Here is a 25,233-nt window from a genome sequence, read left to right as displayed (position 1 = left end):
ATAGTTATCTATTCAGAGGGGAGGCAAAAAGATCTACTTGAGGAGTATCCCACTGGTGAACAATGCCCAAAAACACATCTCTGTGAATCATCCACTCATGAACCAGTGTTATGGACCTGCTCAGTCTGCCACTATGTTTTGTTCTAAAGGAATATAAACCACCTGAAGAGTCACCGGATATTGGACAGACAGAGCCCAAACTTGAAAAGCATGACTGCACAGTAGGTAGGACCATGCCCCCCCTTGCGTGCTGATGTACCACATCACTGTGGTATTATCTGTAATGATTCTGAGATATGAAAGGCTTGAAGACTAAGGAGGAGAGCTCTCATCTCCTTGATGCTGATATGGTCTGTCCTCTGATGAATGGGCCAAAGACCCTTATAACCTTGAAAGGGCCAAAAGAAGCACTCCATCCTGCATCTGAAGCATCCGAAAAAATGTTCCTAATAGGAGACTGAGGGCTGAAAAGGAAGCCCTGGGTTGAGACACAGCTGATGAATCCACCAATGGAGCTCTAGTTTGAGGCATGGAAGAAGAGGGACTAGAAAGTCTAAAGGATGACAGTGTTGGAGTCCTACTGACTTTAAGAATCACTGTAACTTTCTCATATGGAGTCAGAGTAGAGGTAGCTTAAGAATGGTGGAAGCCATAAATCCCAGAGCCCTCAAATTCTCTGGCTGTAAACAAGATCTGAGAAAAAAGGAAATGAAAAAAGGCGATTAGAGCAAGAACCTTAGGTGATGGGAGGGAATCCAGCATATGAACAGTCTGGAGCCTGCAACTAAGAAAAACATGATCCTGAGGAGGAGCCAGGAAGGATTTCTGAAAATGTATCGTAAGCCCTAGGCTTTAAAGAGGCAAATAGCATAGTGAAGGTGCTGAAGCAAGGTCTCTGGGGAAGAAGCCTGAATGAGCAGGTCACCCAGGTAAGGAAAGATTGTATGCCCTTCATCACAGGCAATCACAGGAATGAGGCATTTGGTGAAAACCCTTTGGGCAGTAGAGAGGCCAGAGAGCAAAGCAAAGAACTGAAAATGCATGGAAGAAACAGAGAAATGCAAATATTTCCTGAAATGGGAACTAATAGGAATGTGCAGATAAGCATCCTTGAGATCCAGAGAAACCAGGAATGCCCGAGGAAGAAGAGGAAACAAAGTTTGAAGGGACATCGTCAAAAAGGAAGGGATCTTCTGGACCTTTCTCATCTCAACACCTTTCTGAATGGGCCTCCAGGTGTCTTCTTACCTGGGAACTAAAAACATTCTGGAATAAAATCCTTTCTCCATTTGAGGAGCGGAAACTGCTTGGATGGTTCCTTGAGACAAAAGGCTCTGAAGTACATCTGGAAAGAAAGGCAGCTGTTTTCTGAGCAGGTTGGGGAATGCTCAGAAAAGGAGGAAGGGATTTCCACACTATGAAGTATTCCCAACAGATGGACAGAATCCAAATATCCCGAGTGATCCTTAACCAGTTGAGAAGAAACAGGGAAAGATGAAGACATAAAGGAACCTGACTTCAGCTGGAAGGAAGCAGACAGTCAGTCAGAACCTGGCTTGTCTGGAAAAGGAGGCTTCTGAGTAGCAGGAGTCTGAGTAGACTTAGGAGGAGGAGCCTGTCTAGAATCCTTTTTATCTTTGGGAGGAGGGCAAGACTGTCTACACACAAGGGCAAGCTTAGAGGGATAATTCCTCTGAAATTTAGGAAAAGGAGAAACAAAAATAAGCTTCAATTCCTGCAAGGTGTTGCCCTTTCCCTGCAGGAATTTTATAAGCTCTGCAGCTGCAGAACCAAAGAGAGGTTCATTATCAAGGGGATAATCCATCAATTTAGCCTTATCATCACTGGGCAAAGGCTGGAGGCAAAGTCAAAAGTAACACCTCAACACAGAGCCAAAAGCAGCAGCTCTAGAAGAAGCATCAGCTGCATCATAACTACATTTAATAGAATGGTGAGCCACTTGGGAAAAGTCGTCCAACAAAAAGGGCCAAATCCTTCCTCTCAGAATTAGGAAGGTCAGAGATAACCTGAGAGGCCTGAGAAAGTATAGCTAAGAGACAAATGGTCATATGGGTCTGATAATTAACCCAAAAGGCCAAGATAGCAACAGTGTATGCCTTTTTGCCCAGCCATTCTATGGCCCTACTGTCCTTGACAGAAGGAACCAATTTAGTAGAAGACAAGAGCTTGGAAAGTTTGTCAGAAGAGACAGACAAAACAGAGGAATTAGTATAGGGACATTTGTAGAGAAACTTACAGTAATCAGGTACCTGTCAAGATTTTTAGGGGCTGGACTTGAGAATCAGGAGCCTGAGAAGCTGTTGAAAAAGTGTCTGACAGTGCAGCTAGGACTAAAGGAACAGCAGAGAGCTTACAGGACTCATCTGGAGGAGCTCATAATACCTCTTCTGAATATCAGAAACCTGGCAACAATCCCATTTAAAGAATTTCATCACACTAGCATAGTACACCCAAAAGAGAGTTCCTCAAAGAGAGAATCTGGTCTAATGGAATTCTCCTTCTGAGAACCAAAGTGCAATGGAGAAGGAATGAGAGGAGTATGCCACAGACTCTTCCTCTGAGTCCAAGTCCTCATCAGAAGAGTCTTACTCCCTAAGCCTCTCAGGTGGAGTAGATGACCAAGTAGGAGCAGGAAGAGAGTGCATTAAACAATGCCTGTGTAAAATTCTGCCACTCATGCTGGGGATCTTGGAAGCAAAGGAAATGTGTTTAGTTTTCTGTTTCTTTTTAGAGGGACGTCAGCTCTAAAGACCTTAGGAGGTTTGGACCCTTGTCGACAATCAATGTAGTGGCAATCTCCTCCCGAACAAGAATCTGCAGAAAGTCCCTTGGTCCCTCAGAAATGATCAGCTGAGGTTCTCCCTTCAACACCCGAAATGGATGTCTGTAAAACCTCTGAAGACATGCAAGAAGCTGGATCCATACCGGCCTCTGACGCAGTCGAAACAGAGGAATCTGACAGAACTGGACGATCCTCCAGGCTTTCCTCAGCCTTGAGTAAGACATCTTGGGGAGATGGTACAGCAGCAGAATTCAACCTAACATTTTAGGTCTTCTTCTTGACAGATGGCTGACCATCAGGACAGGATGATTCTGACATAGCACCCTGCACCAACAACTTAAGACACTGGTTCTCCAAGTAGATAGACAAGGAGGAGAGATGACTATGAGGGGTCAAACGCTTGACAAACTGAGCACGTAGTGTAGTGTGGCTGTGAGAAGCACCCAGGCAAAAAAAAGACACTGCTCATGACTGTCCTTATGGGGAATGTGTCTCCCACAATGACATTTTCCCCTTCTGGATGACATGTAAACTTGCAATCCAAAAGAAAAACAAGATAAGAAAACCCCAACGGGGCACTTATCTGAAAACGGCTTGGTAACCAGCACAAACAAAGGAGTGTTCAGACCGATGGTGGAAGATGGCATTTGGACTTGAGGCTAAGAAGTTCTGAGGTATGTATGTCCATACACCACCTTTATGCCCTACTCTGAACAGGGAGCATACATGTCATGTACGATGTCCTTAAAATCCTACTGCTTTAGTATACTGACCGGATGCTGACTACCCTTGGCAGGGGATCTCTTTAGTGAAGAAAAATGCAACAGTGATTAGAAGGATATCTGTCTAATGCAAAGCACCTAAGACAAGGGAGAACTCAGACACCCTAAGGGTCAAGCCCAAACCCTGGGAAGTCTATCCAAACATGCTGGCCCTGAGATGTATTTAGCTCCAAGGACGTCAAAAACCTCTATGGATGGAACTGGTATCTGAGGCAGCACTGCTGTTGACACCGACAGGGGGGAAAGCAAATGAACGGATGGATTAATAGATACTGGCATGTAAGGGTGAGTCAAGGGAGGAACTGGAACGACTGGAGCCAAACGCACCACAGTCTCAGACCTTGGAACTGAGATGAAGAGAATAATCCCTAAGGTCCATCTGGCCTCAAACAAAAAATGCATCAGCTGCTTCAGATCCAAACTCTTGTGGTTCCCAACTGACTTGGCAGACATCGAAGAAGCCAAGTATGTCAGCTTTAATAACTTCTGGAGAGGTGGTTCTTAGCCTCAGATCCAGAAAGGAAATGCTTGGATCAGAGTAGGAGAGGAGTCTGGGATGACTTGGTCAGAGTATTGGGATGGGAAGGAGAATGGATCTTGGTCAAGGTGGAAGATGGAGCCACCAAGAGAAAAGAACTGGGAATACTAGCTGGATGACTCCAGGTTCAAAAACATTACGTCTGGAGATTGGTGACCATGAACCACCAAAGCTGCAGCTTTTGCAAGAGCCAGAGGAGCCAAAGTGGATCTTCAGACAGGACTGGCCCTCTGTCAAGGAAGAGGAACATTTGTGCTTCTCTCTCTCTCTACTTGTAGCATTTTCTTTCAAATATTTCCCTTGTCCTTATCTCTCATTCTCCTCATCAAACTTTTCCCCTGACTTCTTGGCAGGGGAGCGGGATTAACAGACAGAGGGAGTAGAGGCTGGAGGAAGAAGCAGACCCTTAAGAACCAGTTTAGTCCTCCTGTCAGCCAGGCCTCTTGGGCCAAAGGTATAGTATGTCTGCTGTGCCACATATACTCAGTAGACACATTTGTGGGTATCTTATGAGGGCAGTCTGTATCCACTCTTGACAAACTTTTTGAATCCCAAAATGGATCATTTTTCCACGTCTCTGTTCTACTAAGAAAATCACTGAACGCAAGTCTGCACCAATAAGTAAAACAGTAAATAATTTATTAACAGTAGTAATAATAGCAATAATTATAACTGCACCTGCACTAACCACAACAACTCACAGCTAAGAAAAAAACTGAAATAGGGAACAAGGACTGTTCTTTTATTTATTTGTTTTGTGGACAGGGAAGTAAGAAAAAAATAGCAGCAAAGCCACTAAAAGGAATAACTCTACAAAAGCTACTCTAAAGGAAAAACTACAGGTATCTAAAGCTAAGAAATCCAAGGAAAACCAGGTAGAAGGCAGGCAGGCAAACCATGAACACTTCTCCTTAGGGCAACCAAATCCTTTATTGTTAAAACGACAAGATAAGCGCTTTCGTCTCAATTTTAGTCACCAAATGATGCCATGTGTCTGTGATTCAGCTTTGTTGGTTTATTGTGTTGTTCTCCTTCACCATTTCGTCATTTGAGTTCTTTTGCTTTATCCGATGAAGTCTCTGATTGCCTACCTGTTTTTTCTTGGATTTATTGGTTTCCTTTTTGCTTTGGTGAGGTATCTAAAGCTAACTAAGCAAAATAAAGCTTTCTAAATAGAGAAAGCAGAGGAGGCCATTAAGACCAGTAATTTAGAAAACTTCAGACTTACCTTGAAGGAGATCAATGGACCACATTCTGTAGACAATGGCTCCAAATGAGATCTGGGTGGATGCACTTAGGACAGGGCATTATGGGTAGAAGAGGTGACACTCAACAATTGAAGATTCTAAGGTTCCTGCTGCACACCAGGGTCAGATCCGGTATGCCCAAAGGTTGAGATAGACAGAAAACACAATATCTGATCAAGTTATATTTCACCAGTGTTGCATTAATTACCCTTATAAACTTCAATAATCAGCCAGCCAAAAGCTTCTGTAGTTGTATAATAAAATATTTCACTAAAAATCTCAAAAACTACACAAACAAATATATAGAAAACTTACATCACTGTAAGAAAACATACAGCTAGCTTAAAAAATAATAAATATAATCTAGCTAATCATACTCCTCTCACTGTCCAAAAGGGATGACAAACTGGCTACTCCTGACTTGTACATTTACTTAGCAGTTTTAGAAACGCCGGCAAAACAAACTTACTATGTCCAAGGGAAGCAGATTCTTTTTTTTTTCTTTTAATGTCCATCATACAAGAGTGTCTTTAAAAGTTCATTCACTATTCCCAGTCTTACAAGTTCCAACAGCACATAAAAGAGAATGGCGCACTAATGTATGAAAAATGCTCACATTAATTAATGATTCAGTGAGGTGCCTTGTGATAAATCAACACTAGCAGATATTCAGTTGCCACAGTGTCAAACAAGATTACCCTTGTCTACCTTTGGATAGTTTTATACTACTTCCTACAAGATCAAGATCTTAAGTTTGTGCGCAATGGCTTTCTTTACGTGCAAAATTTCAACTATTCAACTTTTTTATAGTAATGTTATTTCTCTGACAGGAACAGCAGCTTATACAATACTAGTCACAGCTACTACATCCATTTTCAGCATTTTATTACATCTCTAATAAAAAAAAAAAAATTACTTCCGTATTATTTACAGATTTTTCACACTCAAAGGCACTAGATCTCTTGCAAACAATTTTAACAGAAAAACACAATTGAAAAAAAACATTCCAAGCTCAGTTCTGAATGAAGGACTATTGCTAATCTTTAGGATGGCTGGAATAACTGAAGACACAATCGTGCATGGTAGTATATACCAAACTAGCAGCATACAACTTCTTAAACTCTGCCACAAAGGAGCTGAAAAGGGACAGTAAATGCCCTCAGGTGCACAAAGAAATTTAACTTTTTTATTACCATAGCTTTTGTGAGTTTTGCTTCTTTAACTGAACTAAATTAACAGACTCACTTTTGTTTATTTTGCAGTGTTTTATACCAATCAGCCTTCCTGGAATACCTTCCAATAAATCACTTTTCAAGTTTCAAGTTAAATTAATATTTTTTCTAGAGAAAATTCCAAGGTTTAATTAATTCTCTGTCATTTCCCGCTCACCTATGTTACAGGATGAAGGGTCCAAAGGGGGCATAAAATAAGAGAGGCTGACTCAGCATCCTGGTTGGTGAAGCTTGAAAAAGGTGAAACAGTTATCTGTCAGGACAGCCAAATGATCCTCTAAGGCAAAATGCACTGGTAGTACTACTTCATGTCTGCATCTGCTATTCAAACAACCTACATATATTTGGAGTCTGTTAGATAAGACTCCCCTTGCTCTGTTGTCCTCATCTAGGACCATGTTCAAAGACAAAGTCAATCAGCAATAAACTGCATTATATATCTGATGCATTTCATGCTGACCATATTGCTTTCACCACAAGATTACAAAAGGACTGGTTGGATGACAGCTTTATCCTCTTCTTAGGAACCGATCCTTTCCTGGACCCCCACTACACATTGCCTTAGATGAAGTAAGACTGATGAAGATTAACTGAATTTTTTTGTTAGATCCATGCATAAAATTAAGATTCCTTCCTGATCAGTCATATCCTTCAATTATGTTCCGAGAGCAGGAACACACTACAGGACAGAACAGGAACACGGTACAGGCTCCTTCTCATTTAGTTATTTCCCAAGAATGTCAAAGTTTTCTTACAGCAATGCATTGACGTCCTCAATAATTCACATTTTGTATGGTTGTTCCATGTACAATATTCTTACAGTTTTAAGGCACTGACTAAATTCCTATTGATCATGAAATAATGATTTAGTTGTACACAGGCAGCTATCTCTATTACTCACAAGAAAGGATACTCACCTAACTTTATATTTCAGCAATGCGTAGCACCTAACACTTGGTGGTAGAATTAATTTCTTGGTCGTACCGCCATCTGTTCTATTTCAATATGTCACCTGATTCTGAGCTGACAAAGTAAGGGAATTTAAGCTAAGTAACTAGCAGTGACCTCTCTCTTATGCTTAACCAGCTTCTGGGCTGAAGTGTAGGTAGATTTTGACCATTAGATGGTGAACAACAATACAGTCACTATAGAAACTCAAACTACCCATTATGATACAAGCGCCACTTTTATGGGTTTATGTGAGCTGTTATGAGCTTGACCTTCAAGAGCATCCCCAGGAAAGCCTACCAAAGGCTGGACTGCTTAAACAGACAAGTTTTCCCAACAGTAAACTTAAGACAGATGAAAACGTTATGTACTTACCATAATTTTCCATCTGAGTTTTTCATTTGTCTTCAGCTTGTGGGACTCTGCCATATACTCCAGCTTCACAGGCGAACTCCAAGCTCCACCCCTACCCATAATCTCCTGCACTCCCTCCTCCCCTCGGATTGAGTTTGTTGCAGAACAGCACCAACCCCTTACAGTATATAAAGGCATCTCATCCCTGACCCAAAAAAGGCACTGGCACACACAGACTCCGCTCTAGCCAAGAAGAAGCCTATCGTTGCCTCTATCCAGTCCACTACACAGCCAAGAACAAAAGGCAGGGCCGAAGAAGGGAGGGATGGTTGAAGAAAAATGAAAAGCAACAACTCAGATAGAATGTTATGGTAAATACATAACTTCTTTATCTGAAGTTATTTTCATTTGCTCTTCAACCTGTGGGACAGAGTCCCTAGCTACAATAACTTTGGGAGACCCTCATGGAAGGATGTTCTGGAGCACATCTGAGCCAAAGGAAGCCCTGCACCTGGAGAGAATATCTAGTCTGTAATGGGAGATAAGAGTATGCAAAGAGGACCAGGTAGCAGCTGAACAGATATCAAAAGGAACCCTGGACCAAAAGACCGCAGAAGTAGATAATGATCTGGTAGAATGTGCCTGGACAGGGCCTAGTGGAGACACTCCTTTGGAACAATATGCCGTGGAAATACAACTAGAAATCCAATGAGTAAGAGTAACCTTAGAAATAGGCTTTCCCAGACGTGGCTTAGAAAAAGACACAAAAACTAGTCCGACTTCCTCAAAATTTTGGTGCTATGCAAATAGAAACACAGCTGCTTGTGAATGTCAAGTAAATATAATTTGTATTCCCCTTTGCTCTGGTAATTGGGGAAGAAAACCGACAAATTAATCACCTGGTTAACGTTCACTTCAGAAGCCACTTTGGACTAACCCTTCTTTCTTACCTAAAGAGTCACTCTTGTCTTTATGGAAGAGCAGATAAGGGGGCTTGATAGATAATGCCTGTAGTTCGGAAACCCTCTTGCCCAAAGTAATAGCCACCAAGATGGTCATCTTCCATGATAAGAAATGTAAATCGACAGTGGCCGCTGGTTCAAAGGGTGGATAAACCAAGGTCTGTAAAATCAGAGAGAGATGCCAAGGAAGTGTGGGGTTCTTAATAGGCATCCAAAGAAGAAAGGTACCCTTCAAAATGGCCTTGCAAAGCTTAGACGAGGCCAAGGAGGCAGAATTCTCACCCAAATGGAAATTAGAAATTGCAGCCAACTGAACTTTAATTGTAGAAAACTAGCGCCATTGTGAAAAATATGAGCTAGAAAGTCCAGAATGGGAGAGACTGGAGCTGTAAACAAATCCAGATTATGCTGAGAAGCTCAAGCAGAAAAACACTTCCACTTGCCGGAATAAATCTTCCTGCTAGAAGCATTATGAGCCACAACCAAAATCTTTTTGACAGGTGAAGAAAACCTGGAAGTCCTAGCCATCAGGAAAACTGGAGTAGCCAAGCGGTGAGCTTCAGGCCGACTAAATATTGGTAAGGGACCCCTGAGGCGTGCGTGAGCAGATCAGGAACCAGATCCAGAGTCCAAGCAGGACACACTAGATGAGCCCACAGAGTGGGGAACCAAACTTTACAAGGCTAGACTAGTGCGATGAGGATGACTTTGCTCTTCAACCGTTGAGCTTTCTGAATAAACTTGGGGATCAGAGGAAGAGGAGGATAAGCATACAGTAGACAGGAGGGAAAATTTCAGTAATTGGCTAAGTAAGTGCACTGACTTGACGCCAGCAAAAAAAGAAATTCAGAGAACCTGAAAGAAAATCACAAAATGTGAAGAAAAACCACTGACTGGGAAGAATTCTGTAGCTGTTCACCAAGAAGCACTGCAAGCTCCAGCTTTGGTACAAGACAGGATTTTCAGTAACCTAGAGGAAAAAATAAACCAAACGTACTCAGAGCTGATCAACATAAATTAAACACTGAAGGAGTATATATCAACTCAAATAACAAAGACTTTTAAAAAATTGAGGAATCTTTAAAAAGATATTCAAATAAGGAGATAAAACGGCAAAAATAAGAGGTCAATATGAAAAGGCTGACTGAATATGAGACTGCTCAAGAAGAAGAGATGTTTCAAAAAATAATAGAATTAGAGGACAGAGCTCATAGGGAATACCTAAAATTTTCTGACATACCAGAAGCTGGAAGGAACAGATTATTACTTTTATGAAAGCACAAATAACTGTTCTGGTATTCCACAGCAGGAGATGTTAACTGAAAGGGCACATCATGTGCATGCTCCAAACCTGGCCATGAGAAAGCAACCTAGACCTTTAATAGTAAAGATGCAGTCCTAAAACAAAAACAAAGGCACTATGGAGGTGCAGAATATAATTGTAAACCAGCCTGGGAATCGGAAAAATAATTTTAATAAAACTACTCTAAGACAAACACTCCTGAACACAGATAATCCACGAAAACTAAATGCTTAACTTATTCACTGCATTTTTCGTCCTTTCCAAGGACTTCTTCAGATGAATACCATTTATTTAATCACGCCTTTTATATACTATTTCAATCAACCAATAAAACTACAAGCAATTAACCAATAACATCCCAAAACTATGCTTAAAATCTATATTACATATAGAATAATTGAAAATATAAAAAATTATAAATACTTTTAAATAGACTAATTTCTTACATCAAGGAAACAGACTGCAAATACTAATGTTATGCTGCCCTCTAGTGACAAAACTTCCACCTAGCAATTACATATGCTTACACATTTATCTTCCATTTATATTACTAACCCAGTAAGTTTACATCAATAAAATGAATCTGTAAAACCTGTACATCACACTACTTCTAATGTATACATACATATAATTGTAAAAACAATAATTATATAGATAAAACTATGTACAAAAGAAACGTAAATTTTCTTCGACTTTACAGTCTTCTTCTCTCGGCTTTTCCCGGTTAGGGTTCGCCACAGCGGATCATCTGTCCGCTCATGATTGGCAGTGGAGTTTTACAGTGTCGAGTTGCCAGCCCAGCGCCCAACATTCCACATAACATTAGTATTTGTAGTCTGTTTCCTTGACATAAGAAATTAGTCTATTTAAAAGTATTTATAACTTTTTATATTTTCAATTATTCTATATGTAATATACATTTTAAGCATAGTTTTGGGATGTTATTGGTTAATTGCTTGTAGTTTTATTGGTTGATTGAAATAGTATATAAAGGGCACGATTAAATAAATTGTATTCATCTGAAGAAGTCCTTGGAAAAGACGAAAAACGCAGTGAATAAGTTAAGCATTTCGTTTTTGTGTCCAATCCACCCAGGATTTTGAGTTTTCAGGATTTTGAACTTTCCGGATTTTGGTCATCAGGATTTTGGGCTTTCAGGATTCCGTAGCGATCCCGTTTAAACAGGCATCATTTATATCCTTTTTAATGTCAAAGATGTTCATAGATCCTTTGCTTCAGTGCCCTTTCTATCTTCCCTACATAGAAAGCTGTACATTGTTTACATTGAGCTATGTAGATCACCCCTTTACTGTTACAATTTGTATAGCTTCCAGCCAATATATACCTGTCCAAGGGCGCCCACAGGCAGGTGCAAGGGGGTGCACTTGCACCCCCATGGATTTTCTTAATGCTATCTGTGAAGATTTTGCAAAACACACTTTTTTCTTATTATTTCCACTTACTTTTTTTTTTCCCCGTAAAGCCTGCATTGTTCAGAACTTTAGGAAGAGATCTGTTAGTGGAGGTGGCGTGGCAGGCAGTCACATGACACGATGATGCATAATTGACGAGTCTGACATTACGAGCCTCAAACTCCTCCTTAAACGTTATAATCATAGTTGCATGATCATTATGGAAGACTGCAGGTGGATGGTGGAAGAGTATTCTTCCTGATTCTTGAGCAAACCAAACCATCATGTGGTGGAAGGACTAGACTGGTGGTGGTGCGTGTGGTGTTGGTATTACAAAAAGAAGGTAGGTTGGTTGGGTTGCTCCACTCCTCCTGAGTCCTTTTTTGTACAGTGACTGACCACTTGGTGGTTGGCGCCAAAATGCAAAAGTGGCACACCGGCACACTTACTTGAGATGGCGTGTGTGTGTGTGAGAGTGAGTGGTGCTCTGCACCCTCCTCCGTGACCGTGTGTTTATTCCCTACATCAAAATTCACACCTACTTTCAACCCTCAATTATGCACCAGTTCAACGGATACAGCATGTCCAACCGTCCCTCCATCACAATGTGATGAGCTGCCATCTTGCTTTCCTCGTGTGTTCGTGTGCTTTTCTGGCTGCCCAGTGCCGGTTAAGGTGGAGCTTTAAAGGTTGCTTGATTGAATCAAGTTGATTCATGCTAAGAATGAATAAATTAAGCCTGAATGAAATACTACTCTAAGAATTTATTCATTCTCAGCATTCCTTCTGCAGAGCAAAAGTTCATTATGTTTCCGACTTTCCTTTTCTGAAAGTCAGAATTTAACCACAGATTTTGATTTATGAGAAAGACACCTTACTACTAGACTTCTATATGGCCATAATACTAGATATCTGATACTGTCTCTGTGGCTTTGTTTCTTGAAATTATTGGAAAATGTTGTACAGTTTAGAGCAAGAACAAATAAAAGTCAATATTTGTTGCAGCTTTTATCAAGGAGGGAAACTAGAAGCCATGGTACCTGTGAATTTATAATAAACCCAGCCCAGGAAAGGAAAATAAGTCAGGAAAAAGTTAAGAAACATTCATGTTTATTAATGCTCATTAATAACCTGCATTATTTTTGCTTATGTAACATCATTATTAAATATTATACATTTTATTAATAAACTATTATTTTGTTTTCTGATAATGAGAGGTTGTTGTTGTTGCTGCTCATTAGCAGGTGTAACAGCTGACCTTATTTCTTTGTTTTGGCGGAGTACAAAGCCTTCCACCAACAATAGTTACTTTTACCTGCAACCATCTTAGAGTCATAGAGATAATTCAACAAATTAAGAAAATATAAACTCACAACTACGCCCTAAAAATGCATAATTTAGTGCATGTACAGTAATAGCCATGACATTTTTAAAATGTTTTAATTAAAATACAACACTGCCAATCATCTGATTTGTATTAGTATCAAAGAACCTCGATATACATGATTATGTGTTATTTAGAATACTGGGACTATATTCCATTTGAATCTGTAATAATCCTCACAAATGTAGAATGAAACGAAAAATCATCATCCAAGATGGATGATTTTGAGACTTAACCTACACCATTTCACATTTATGGTCCCTCTCCTTTTCTCTGCAAAATGATGCTGTAAAATTAAGTTTAGAAGGAACTTAAATATCAAATGCAGCTTAATAAACTCTGCTGGTTGTTTTTTTTGCACATCCTGGATATATTTCATTATGATTAGTTACCTTCAGTAAGCACAATACAGTTTTTTGACATTTACAGTTGTTTATTAATGTGTTAAATTTGGGAAATCTGTATAGATAACATGTTCTTTTGCATACTGGAGTCTCATTGATTAGTACATTTTGATGTTTTACTTACCTACATAATATATCAATAAATGAACAGTAAATATTCTTCAGTGTTTATTTACTCTGTGTATGTCATCACTTTCATTGTATGTTTAAAAAGCATAGTGCATTTAATTTCGGTAGCTAACAGAAATGGAATTCTCAGTCTGTACACATTTCCCTGTATCAAGTATGCATTTTCAATACAGTGTAATTGTTTCAGTATGCAAATATGGCACACACATTTCAGTGTTAAGTGCATGCAAAGCACTGCAGATATAGTATGTGTTGCAGTCTATGGCATATTAAGTAAGTCAATAGTACAAAGTGTATGCAGTGGTAAGCATTTCAGTATAAGATGCAATCACAAATGTATGCAATATATGTTTTTTATCATATAGTATACGTATTTCAGTATAGTAACAGACACTGTGTGTCCCTGTGAGTAATGTATGTTGCTATACAGCATATGCAGCTCAATACAGATGATATATATGGCCCAACAGGCATAGATTGAGGCAGAGTACACAGACAAGTAATTCATTAATTACTTACAAAAATATGCTAGCGTGCAAGGACGTGTGCTTCATATTAAGATATAATAGAAGTATGTGTGCTCCATTATAAAATTTATGTATGTCTGAGCCTGTACATTGTATCTTTTAGTTAACTACACATTCATTTCTGAAAGTATGTATTCTTTAGTAGTCACTGTATAAGCTTCAGTAGCTGGATTATGAATTTCAGTATATTAAAATGATCAGAATGTATGCATTTCAGCTATAAGCACATGCATTTTATTGTACCGTTCGTATCCCAGCATGCAAGATATGAAATTTGCCATTTCTCTAACAAGTTGAATATATAGACTAAATGGTTCATAATAGACTGTATGATATATTAACATGTAGTGAAGTCAGCAGTGAATTGCTTTTGGATTTTATCAAGATCACAATGTCTTACGGCTCGCAGTACACGTTCTTCTCTTTTCTCCTAATTTCTCTCTTTCGGTCATTCTCTCTCTCTGCCTCACCCACTTTCTCAGATAAATGTTGATGATTTATGATTGAAGTAGCTATAAATGTCTATGTTTGGTTCTGAAGAAGTCCAGTATATTTTGGATGGAAGAGCTCAACTTGTGTGTTATTAAACTCTGTTAGTCCTATTCATCATTCTGTTGGAATCTTTTTATATAGACTTGATAAGCCCTGTGGACCCAGCTGTGGTTATTTGGTTTGAGTGGTCATATGGTTACACACCCACTTTTTGAATATAAATGTCTATGCACTTGCCTGCATATGTGTGTATGTAAACCTATGTATGTGAATCTGTACACCACCTAAATGTTTTCTGTACTTATTCATTCTTACTTTCAGACTTACTGAAGTTTGCATGTCAATCGTACTTTTCCTCTTACATATGCTGACATAACTGTATTTAGAAGATTAAATACATTTATCTAATTCATGCCCCCAGTGTAAGTTAGAGATCTTTACTTGCTTATTTTAATTTCTGATGGGAAAAATGCTTAAAGTCAATTTTTGGGAGGGTGGCCTAATGGTTAAGGTGTTTGCCTTACAAACACAAGGTGCAGGGTTTGAGTCTCACAAGGGATAATTGGCTAGGCTTAAAATGGCTCGCAAGGGCAGTTAGCTTAGTACTAATCTATGAACCTAGTCTTCACATTATCATGGCAACACCAAAAACACTTCTCCGATCGTATTTACCTTTGTGCAACAGTTGCATGAAGGTAAATACGATCGGAGAAGCGTTTCTGGTGTTGCCAACTTGCCATGATAATGTGAAGACTACGTGAGTGACTACATCACTAACTGGCAAATAGCAGGCAGAAAGGAAAAATCTGTAGACTGAACTCAACGTAAGCATATGTTACCAACTCAAAGTAGGGGAAATCTCCAAACAGAAGGGAATCACTGAATCCCTACTGGACTGTAATAAGGTTAATGGTGGCATAGGGCATTGCCTATAAACCTACAGGCACCTTTTTCTCTTTTACTTTTATGGTAAAATCTATATCTTACTTACAATGTTAAAGCAAACAGTTCAGGTAGAGTACAAACTAACAGCCAGAGTACTTGGAAATGGAAAAGGCAACACTGAATGTCTTATTACCAAATGTAGAGAGAAATAGCAAAATTATAATAGTTTTTTTAGATACAAACCGAAGGATTCAGAAAAATTATTACCACCGCGGTGCCATTTGGCAATGTGGGACTACCTAGTAGAGCATCATGATTGCACACGTCTTCATGAGCCCTCCACACACACACACACACACACACACACACACACACACACACACACACACACACACACATACACACATTTTAGATTTAAATAGAGTGCGGCACTGTGTTTTTATCATTCTGATGAAGTGTTTTAAGAAGATTAAAACTTTTTATGCTAATTCAGTTTTTGTCTCTTCTGTGGTACTGGTATACAGCGAATTAACTGTTTTGTTTATCAAATGGCAGTCATGGTTTGTGTTGTAGAATTTGAAAGCAGGGTTAGCATAGCAGCATAACTGCCTTTGGTGCAGAAGGCTGTGGGTTTTACTCCCACACTATGTAGATGGAGTGCTGATATTGCAGTGCCATTTTGCCTGCGGATTTTTTGGCGCATTTTAAGGAAGTATAGGGGTTCTACACTCCTGTGTGTCCTCCTTTGTATAAGATGCCTAGTAACTTGTTGGATTGTCAGTCATTCCCTATTGCAATATTATCAACTTACCATTTTTAATGTAACATAACCAATTTATTCTTCAAAGGCAGCAGGCACTGAATTTGTAGATGAAACACTAAAATGTAAAGTTTTCTTAGTTACAGATCTCTTTAAGGTAGAATTATCTGGGTGACTTTTACTTCTGAAAAGATTGTGCTTTTTGAGAAGTATTGATGTATTATAATGATGGAAGTATGAGTGGCATTTTATGGTCAACATTTTCTGAAATGGGTAGCTTTATCATTATTTCATACATTTTGATTCATTGCTTTCTAGAAAAATGTTCATGACTACAAATTTAAAATACCATTCGAACAAATTGTGATGTATTATATAAGGAATATAATTTATCATGAGGGTGAATCAAATAATACATGCATGTGTGCATGGCCCTATAAATGTGTGCAAGGAGCTTATGGTTTGAAAACAGCTCAAAGGTAAACTTAATCCTCCACTGTCAGATGCATTTTCTTTTAATGTGGGTTTTCATGCCATTTCAATGAGTGTAAGATTCAAGAGCAGAGAAGTTTACTGCTCATGCTGAGTCTGTTTTCATTGTGAGACTGTATTTAGCAAATGGCTATCAGTGCTTGTGCTATTTTATTTCAATATCTGTAATAATTGTAGAAGTAAATAAGAAAATGGGTTCCCTGTGTCTTAATTTAAAATATCTATGATTCTTTCCATGTGTTTACGTACAAGACCAGTCAGACTTATGGTCTGTGGTTATCCATGTCAGTAGAAGGCCAAACCTTGTGCTAAGGATTAACTACTGCAGTCCTCCATTCACTAAGCATGAAGCCAATTAGTAGGCTAATGTTGAACAGTGATTTTAGAGTGCTTGATACCTCATGTTTCATGCTATCCAAGAGGTATCCCAGGATATTCTCAGGGCCTATTGAGGTAGTATTCTTTGACTTGGAGAGTGCATTGAAGACTTGTTTGGTAGTGATAGCCAGAGGATTTATGGTCGAGGGTGTCTTCTGAGAGGTATTGAGGGGAAGAAGGGGTGAAACTGGAATTAGATTTATCAGCCAGCAGGTTTGCTATATCCTCTGATTCCTTTTAAGTGTTTCCATTTACAATTTGTTCAGCACCTTTGAGGTTGTGAACAAAGTTGATGAAGGCCTTGCCACTATCTTTTGTCTTTGAGGATATTTCTGCCTCAAACCTGGCTTTGATGGGCTTGATAAGATTTCTGAGTTGTGAACAAAGTTGATGAAGGCCTTGCCACTATCTTTTGTCTTTGAGGATATTTCTGCCTCAAACCTGGCTTTGATGGGCTTGATAAGATTTCTGAGTTGCTTATTTAGTTTGAGGGGTTTCATACCCTTCTGGGTGTGGTAGTTCCTAGTATTGGCCATGGTTTTCCTCCCTTTGTTATACAAGTTGTTAATACTGGGATTCCACAGGGTGGCTTGTTATCTGTGTTGGTTCTCTGCTTATTCCTTGTGGGTACAGCTACCTCAGTGCAGCTGTTTACATGATGGTATAGGATTTCTGTAAACAATTTGCATAGTGGTAGCAGAGTTCACATTGCTTTGGGGGATGGAAATTTTAGCATGGTATAAGTCATTAATACAAGGTTTGCTTTGGAATGTTATGTACAGAGACACAAAATCAGACTCATACTATATCAGGATTTGCAGGCAGAAATGAGAGCAGTGTGGAAGAAAGATACCCAGGCAGTTCCAGTAGTAGTAGTAGTAGTAGTAGGAGCAATGGGTCTTATTAAAAAAGAATATACATTCGTATTTAGACATGTTACCAATGTAACGCCATACGAATTGCAGGAGGACTGAGGAGTCATTACTAGGCACATTCATTGCAGGTACTCTGAAGAGCACTTTGGCAGACATCAAAGATTGACACAGTACTGATTTTGTGAACTTTAATCATACTTTGATTTAGGAATGCAGTACATTCCTGTCACGAAGCTAGAAACCCAAACAATTTGCTCTATCCATCTATCCACTTTCTAAGGAGGTACTACAAGGTAGGTAGGGAGATTTGTGTGCGTCATATCTGTAAAATGTACAGATTTTCAGTGTCCAGATTTCTGCTTTATATTTTTAGTCTGTTCCTCATAAAAATCTTTTTTTTTTTTTGGTACAAATCACTGGGATGATGAGCTAACCATTAAAGTTAATAAATAATGACATGCATTTCAGTTTCAGACTTCATATCATTCAGAAAATGCATTCCAACACAAATCCTTTTATTCTAGCAACTTTCTCAATGTGTTCCCAGTTTCGTGCCTTACACATTACTTGTGCTATGAGATGAGATTGACAGGTAGGGGTGTGTATCAGAGGAAGGTAGTATACCCTGTGGGCCGTGCCTTAGCTATCCAGGTTTTTGCAGAACGTCCAGATTTTTACCTCATATTCCACCTGAAAAGGCTTGCAGTTGCTAATTAGTGACAGACATTTTCAGTTTTACGTGTCATATCCATTAGAAAAATGCTTACTAACACAAATCCTGTTATTCTAGCAACTTAACATTATAAGTTCATCAGAGCAATATTTTTAATCTGTCCCTGTTTATTTTAGGCTTTGTCCAGATTTCTTTTACTAACAGGTCAAGTGTGTGTGTATGTGTGTGTGTGTGTCTGAAATGACCTACTTAGAGTTGGCAGGTGGAATTTATTTTCAAGGAATTGAGAGCTTCAAGGGAAGAGAAGTTTACTGATGCTCATCATGGTACGCTTGGAAAAATATGCAACTCTTTTGTTTAGCAAATGGTATCACTGTAGTATAGAATTTTAAAGCAGTGTTAGTAGCACAGCAGGTAGCATACTTGCATCTTGATACAGAGGGCTGTAGCTTCTACTCCCACAGCATGTAAATGTGTATTTTAAGGGGGTGGGGTGCTGCAGTCCTGTCCTGAGTATGTTCCTTTGGTGCTTAGTAACTATGAACCTCGTTTTCAGCTTGTCACATATTCCCTGTTGCAATATACCAGCTTACCATTTCTTTTAATGTAACATAGGCAATTTATTCTTCTAGGGCAATGGGCACTACATTTGTAGATGAAACACTGAAGTATATGTTTTATAGCAACAATCTCTTCATTAGTTTCAGATCTTTTAATGTGGAATTCAGATGACTTCTGCAGACTGCAGAGATTGTGCATATGGACTAATATTGGTAGATTATAATGATAGAAGTTTGAGTGGCCTTTTATATTTGAAATGTTCTGAACTAGGCAGTTTGTCATTACTGGTTCATATGTTTTGAATTGTTTCACTGCTTACTGGAAAATATTCAAAACTGTACATTTAAAATACACTCTAACAGGTGGTGCAGGTGCTGTACAAGGGATATAATTCAATCAGGAACATGAATCACCATACTTTTGCATGGGCCTAAAAATGTGTGCATTTGATATGCTTTGAAAACAGCCCAAATGTAAACATAACCTGCCACTGCCCAGATGCATTCTCTTTGAATGTGGGTTTCAATGCTGTTTCAATCAATGTGAGTTTCAAAAGCAGAGAAGTTTTAATGCTAAGTCTGTTTTCATTGCAAGACTGTTGCTTTGTTTAGCAAATGTGAAATGCGTGCCTCAGTGTTTCTGCTATAAAATTTGAAATAAAAGTTGTAAATTAAATCCAAATATCTGTAATCATTGTAGAAGTAAAGCATAAAACAGTATGCATACTGATAGATTTGAACAGTGTCTGTGGCAAATGGGGAGAAATAGCCAAGTAATGGGACACTGGAATGGCTGTGTGTGTATGTGGGGGGCTGTGTGGGGGAGGGGTTGTGTGGGGAGGGGGTGGGGCTGCATGGGCGTGGCTCTGGGTTTGCACCCCCTGCAAAAAATCCTGCGGGCTCCCTTGTACCTGTTTCTACTACGTATATGAATACTTTCACTGTTATTACTATGACCACATTGGGCACATATTCCACATTTATATGTACCTTTCTTGTTCATCCTGTACTCTTTCCCTTTTCCATAATCTATTTCTAAGATATTTTTAATATCGTAACTTTTCTTATAGGTGAATTTAATAGGCTGTGTAAATATCCCCTTTAGGTTAGACAAACTAGAGAATGTTTCCCAAAATTTTGTTATCTTCTTTATAACATTAGCATCTTTATTATAGTTCATAATAAATGCTCCCGCATAAACTAAACCTTCTTCTCTCAGCTGCTTGAAGTTACCATTTTTTGATATCATAGGCTTCAAATTAATATTTATCTTTCCCAAAATTGTAAAGTATCTATCACTTCTCCCTTTATTTACTTCTTTTATTACCTCATCTAAAAGTTCAGCAGGATATCTTCTTTCTAAAAATATTTCTTTCAATTTAAAACACTCATCCTTAAAATCTTTCTTCTCAGTGGTCATCCTTGATATTCTTATAAATTGACCCTTAAGAATACTTTTTTTTGTTTATATGGATGTGCACTGGTGAAATATAAATATGAATTTGAAAATGCACATTTCCTATATATTGTCGATTTAAACTGCTCTGTCTTCTAGTGTATGAATTATTACATGCAAAAGAGAATAAAAAAACAGATCAGTGACCTACTACTTCAATAACAGGGGAAGGAGTCAAGCAGGAAACAGACAGATGGTAAAGAAAATGATAGAACTGAAGATCAATTGAATCCCAAAGGTAAACAAGAATGTAATGGACGTGCGACTTAGAAACACTGTGGTTGGTAATGGATCAAAAACACATCCTATTGCTAAATATATAGATTCTAAGTTTAAATTGATATGGATAGAGCAAGAGGAATTTTAAAAGACCCATGGGATTTCCTTAAAGGGATAAAAAGGATTTATTATAAGAAAGATATTTTTGTAACAATAGATATCATAGATCATTTCTCAGTTATATCTCATACAATAGGGTTAGAATAGTTTGAAGAGGCTATGGTAGAAAAAGGCACATATAATTTTAGGGACTTTAGATTATTACTTGAGTTAATTGAAATAGTACTCCACAACAATTTTATTCATTTCAAAGGGGAATTTTTTACACAATAAGTAGGGTACCAATGGGAGCATGTTGTGCTCCCAAATATGCAAACATAATATTGTACATGTGGGAGAAAACGTTTAACTATAACTCCCCTTAAGTTAATTGTTGGAGCATGTAGAAAAGATATTTAGATGATATCTGTATATTTTGGAAGGATGCGGAAGAAAAATTGAGTGTGTTTTTACATTATATAGGTACAACTACTGAATTTCTTAAATCCATGCATAATATCAATATGAACCAAGTACATTTTCGGGATATAACAATTCATAAAAAGAGCAGTTTAAATTAACAATATATAGAAAAGATACATTATCAAATTCATATTTAAATTTCACCAGTGCACATCCATATAAACAAAAAAGTACTCTTAAGGGTCAATTTATAAGAATATAGAGGATGACCTCAGAGGAGGAAGATTTTAAGGATAAGTGTTTTAAATTAAAAAAAATGTTTTTAGAAAGAAGATATCCTGCTGAACTTATAGATGAGGTAATAAAAGTAAAGGAAGGGAGAAGGGATAGATAATTTCCAATTTTGGGAAAGATGAATATTAATTTGAAGTCTATGATATCAAAAAATGGTAACCAAGCAGACGAGCGAAGAAGGTTTCGTTTATGCAGGAGCATGCTAATGTCATAAAGAATATAATAACCAAAAATAGGGAAACATTCTCTAGCTTGCCGGACCTAGAGGGGATATTTACACAGCCTATTAAATTCACCTTTGAGAAAAGTTACAATATTAAAAACAACATAGAAATCGATTACCGAAAAGGGAGAGAGTACAGGATGAATAGAAAAGGTACATATGATATTCATCTGTAGAAGTCCTTGGAAAGAATGAAAAACACGGTAAATAAGTCAAGTGTTTAGTTTTTGTAGATTATCTGTTCTGGAGTGTTTGCCTTTGAGTGCTTTGAATAAAATTACTTTTTCCAATTCCTGGCTGGTTTACAATTATATCCTGCACCTCCACAGTGCCTTTCTTTTTGCTTTATTTGTGGCATATACTGTCTGCAAGTTTAGGCACTGGTTCTTTTCCGTGGTTTGGTAAAGATGCAATCCTACCAGCAGAAGGAGATGAGTGTGACAAAACTGTGGCAGAAAAACAAAGCATTAAAATTATGAGACAGTACAGTATTTGTGAAAAATGATCATTCACTGTACACCAGGCAGAAGAAGAGTAAATTCATTCCACTAATCACGGAATGTTGAGAAGCAGGTGTGAGATTCAAGCTGCTTTACCCAGCTATTTTCAGAATATTCTTTCCTGGAGGGGCAAAATAATTTTTGCTGCAGAGCATGCTAAGGAGGAAATACGAAAGTTCATCCAACAAAAAGTGAGTTATGAAACAAGATTCTGTTTTGTGTTCTTCCGGTAATAAAGATCACAGAGAGACTGTGCCAATAAAACCTTTTCCCAATGTTTCAACGGAAAATGCTTGAGAGACAAAAAGCAGCACAAGAGTTGACTAGAACATATGTCATATGCTGCCAGACTGAAGAAACTCCAGCTCTATTCAGTCGCATACAGCCTACTCAGAGGGGATCTATGCCTGACGTATAAGGCCATGTCCAATCCGGAATTAATGGACATGCTCCACCTGAAAAAATCCAAATCCACCAGAGCCACGAGAGCGAGAGATTTGAACCTCAACACAGAAATAAATAGGACATGCTGGAGGGACAGATTCATAACCCAGAGGCTCCCTACACTCTGGAACAGAATCCCAGTCTATGTTAGGCAAAGCCTCTCACTGACTCTCTTCAAGAGAAATCTTGACGAGTGGATGGGAGATCGTAGGTTTACCCCGGGGGTCATCTCTGTGTCACTACTAGACAGAGGCACAGTAAACTAAACCCTAAATGGGCTCAGTATTATCATTCCAAGGGGTGGCGGAAGCCACACACACTCTGGCTAGGCTTATAAATGCCCTAGGGCAGATAGCCTAGTACGAACCTATGAACCTAAACCTATGAACCTATGGATTTGGGAGACGGAGATCAACAGGAATGAAACTAGCAACTCAGAAATTGACAAATAAATGTAGGATTACAAAGAATTAATTATATTTGTGAAACATTACAGAACAAGAAAACCTGGAAATATTGGACTTTTGACTTTGTTAAGCTTGTAGGGGACTAAAACATAAGCCTACTTCATGACACTGTTTCGAAGAACATTTAGGAGGGGTGGAGGAAGAGAGAGTTAATTGTAAGCAATACAAAATTTTGTTTTTAATAGGAGTGTTTTTAAAATGCATGATATAATCTGCATGCTATAAAGTAAAGTTTTGTCAGTTATTTTTGTGTGTAATGGGGATAACAAAAGTAAACAGGTGCCCCTATTTTTTCTTCTTCTTTATTTCTCCTTGCTCAGTTTTAAGAAATGTAGGCACTACAGCATTAAGAAAAAAAAGAAGTGTCTGGTCAAACGAATAGAATACAAGAAAAATTAATCTGCTTTTTTCACTCTTGCACAGGGGAATTACTGGACTAAGGCCTGTGGCTTTATCTAGTAACAAGTTTTATGAGAAAACAAATGAAGAACAATATCTAGCTAATAAATCAGTTCTTGTAGAAGTAACTCTGTATCTGGTTCTCATGTCTCCATGGCGACAATGTGATAAAGAGGGATATAAAAACAGAATACTTATTTCTCTCAATGGCTTGGAGATGATGTTTTCTGAAAGTGTTTAAGTGTTTTTCCAATCTGAGAGAGTAATAATGACTAGACAAAACCAAAACGCACTTAAAAAAAGCACAGGCTGTACTATGCATCTCAACATGGATAACCTTCCTTTTAGGTTAACACAAGTATGTGTGTGCAGCTATCAGGCTGGGTCAATTGTTCTTATTAGGAGGGTAAAACTTCAATACTTGAAGATATACATAGTTTTCTGTGCTAGTATTAAGGTACTGTAATAGGTTTTTAGGTGTGGGGGTATGTTTGCTTTTCTGTTTGAGGGATTTCAGTAACACAGAGTTTTGCAAGATGTGACACAGGCTCAAATTGGTAGGATGCACAACAACTGTATAAAAGATCAACCTGCCAAACATTAGAGTATGCAGGTAAAACAAAAGCTAGAACTAGATACTTAAGCTGTTACATGTAAAAGGTGGAAATAACTTTCTAATATAATGATACTTTCTATACATCTTTAAATGTAAATGGTCTCACATATATAGACAAAAAAGAATGAGTAGTAAACTATATTAAAATGTACAGTGCAAATAGGCATGCTACGGGAGACACGTTTGTCAAGAACCGAACATGTGAATTTGATAAAGAAAGGTTTTCAGGACTGTTACTCAGCAGAATACCTAGGACAAAGGAAAAGAGGAGTACTTTAATTTCAAGAGGAGATCCAATAGTGGTAGAAGAAAATAAAAAAAGATAACAGTGGTAGATTTGTAGTACTAAAGGGCTACTGGCAAGGCAGGAGAATTGCACTGTCATGTATTTATATTCCACATAAAACTGCTATAACTGAATTTAAGAAAATTCTGGGAGAAACAAACAGCTTTCAGCAGAGAATATTACTTCTAGGTGGGGACTGGAATTTGATTTTCAGCAGTGAAGTTGTATCTAGGGGAGAGGGGTGGCCCAGAAGGGAAAATATAACAAGGAAGGGTAGATTTTTTAAGAAATGTTGTCATGGAAGGTATGAATTTAGGAGGAGGAGTTTGGACTGAAACGTACATATTCCCCAAGATACAAAAACTGGTCTAGGTTAGATAGGACATATATTTCACAGGAACATGTGCATATAATTTAAAGTTCTGATAAGCATCCAATAACTATTTCAGATCACGTGCCAATAATAGGGAGTGGATAAAATTAAAATGGATTTTAAAAAAAGGGTGGAAATAAGAGAGAGAGATGGTTAAGTAGCAACAAGAATTATTTAGAGGGATTGACAATATTTTAAGTATTGCAGAATAGGGTGAATTTCACAGAAGAAAAGGAGCAATTGCAGAATGCTAAACAGAAAATAAGGGGTTAACTTGATAATATGCATGATTTC

At 38.2% G+C, this 25,233-nt stretch overlaps 1 protein-coding gene across 1 annotated transcript in view; it reads right to left on the bottom strand.

Annotated features, from left to right (window-relative positions):
- The window catches only part of CEP135 (centrosomal protein 135), a 2,183,066-nt gene that overhangs the window by 1,165,943 nt on the left and 991,890 nt on the right, over positions 1-25,233 (bottom strand). Inside the window, 1 exon segment of the mRNA XM_044062480.1 lies at positions 14,916-14,957. Within this exon segment, the coding sequence (XP_043918415.1) occupies positions 14,916-14,957 (42 nt within the window).

Source organism: Protopterus annectens, chromosome 2.part1 (genome assembly GCF_019279795.1).
Source record: "Protopterus annectens isolate FY-2018-M chromosome 2.part1, PAN1.0, whole genome shotgun sequence".
In the NCBI taxonomy this organism is placed as follows: domain Eukaryota; kingdom Metazoa; phylum Chordata; order Ceratodontiformes; family Protopteridae; genus Protopterus; species Protopterus annectens.
This window is presented reverse-complemented; position numbering and strand designations above follow the sequence as displayed.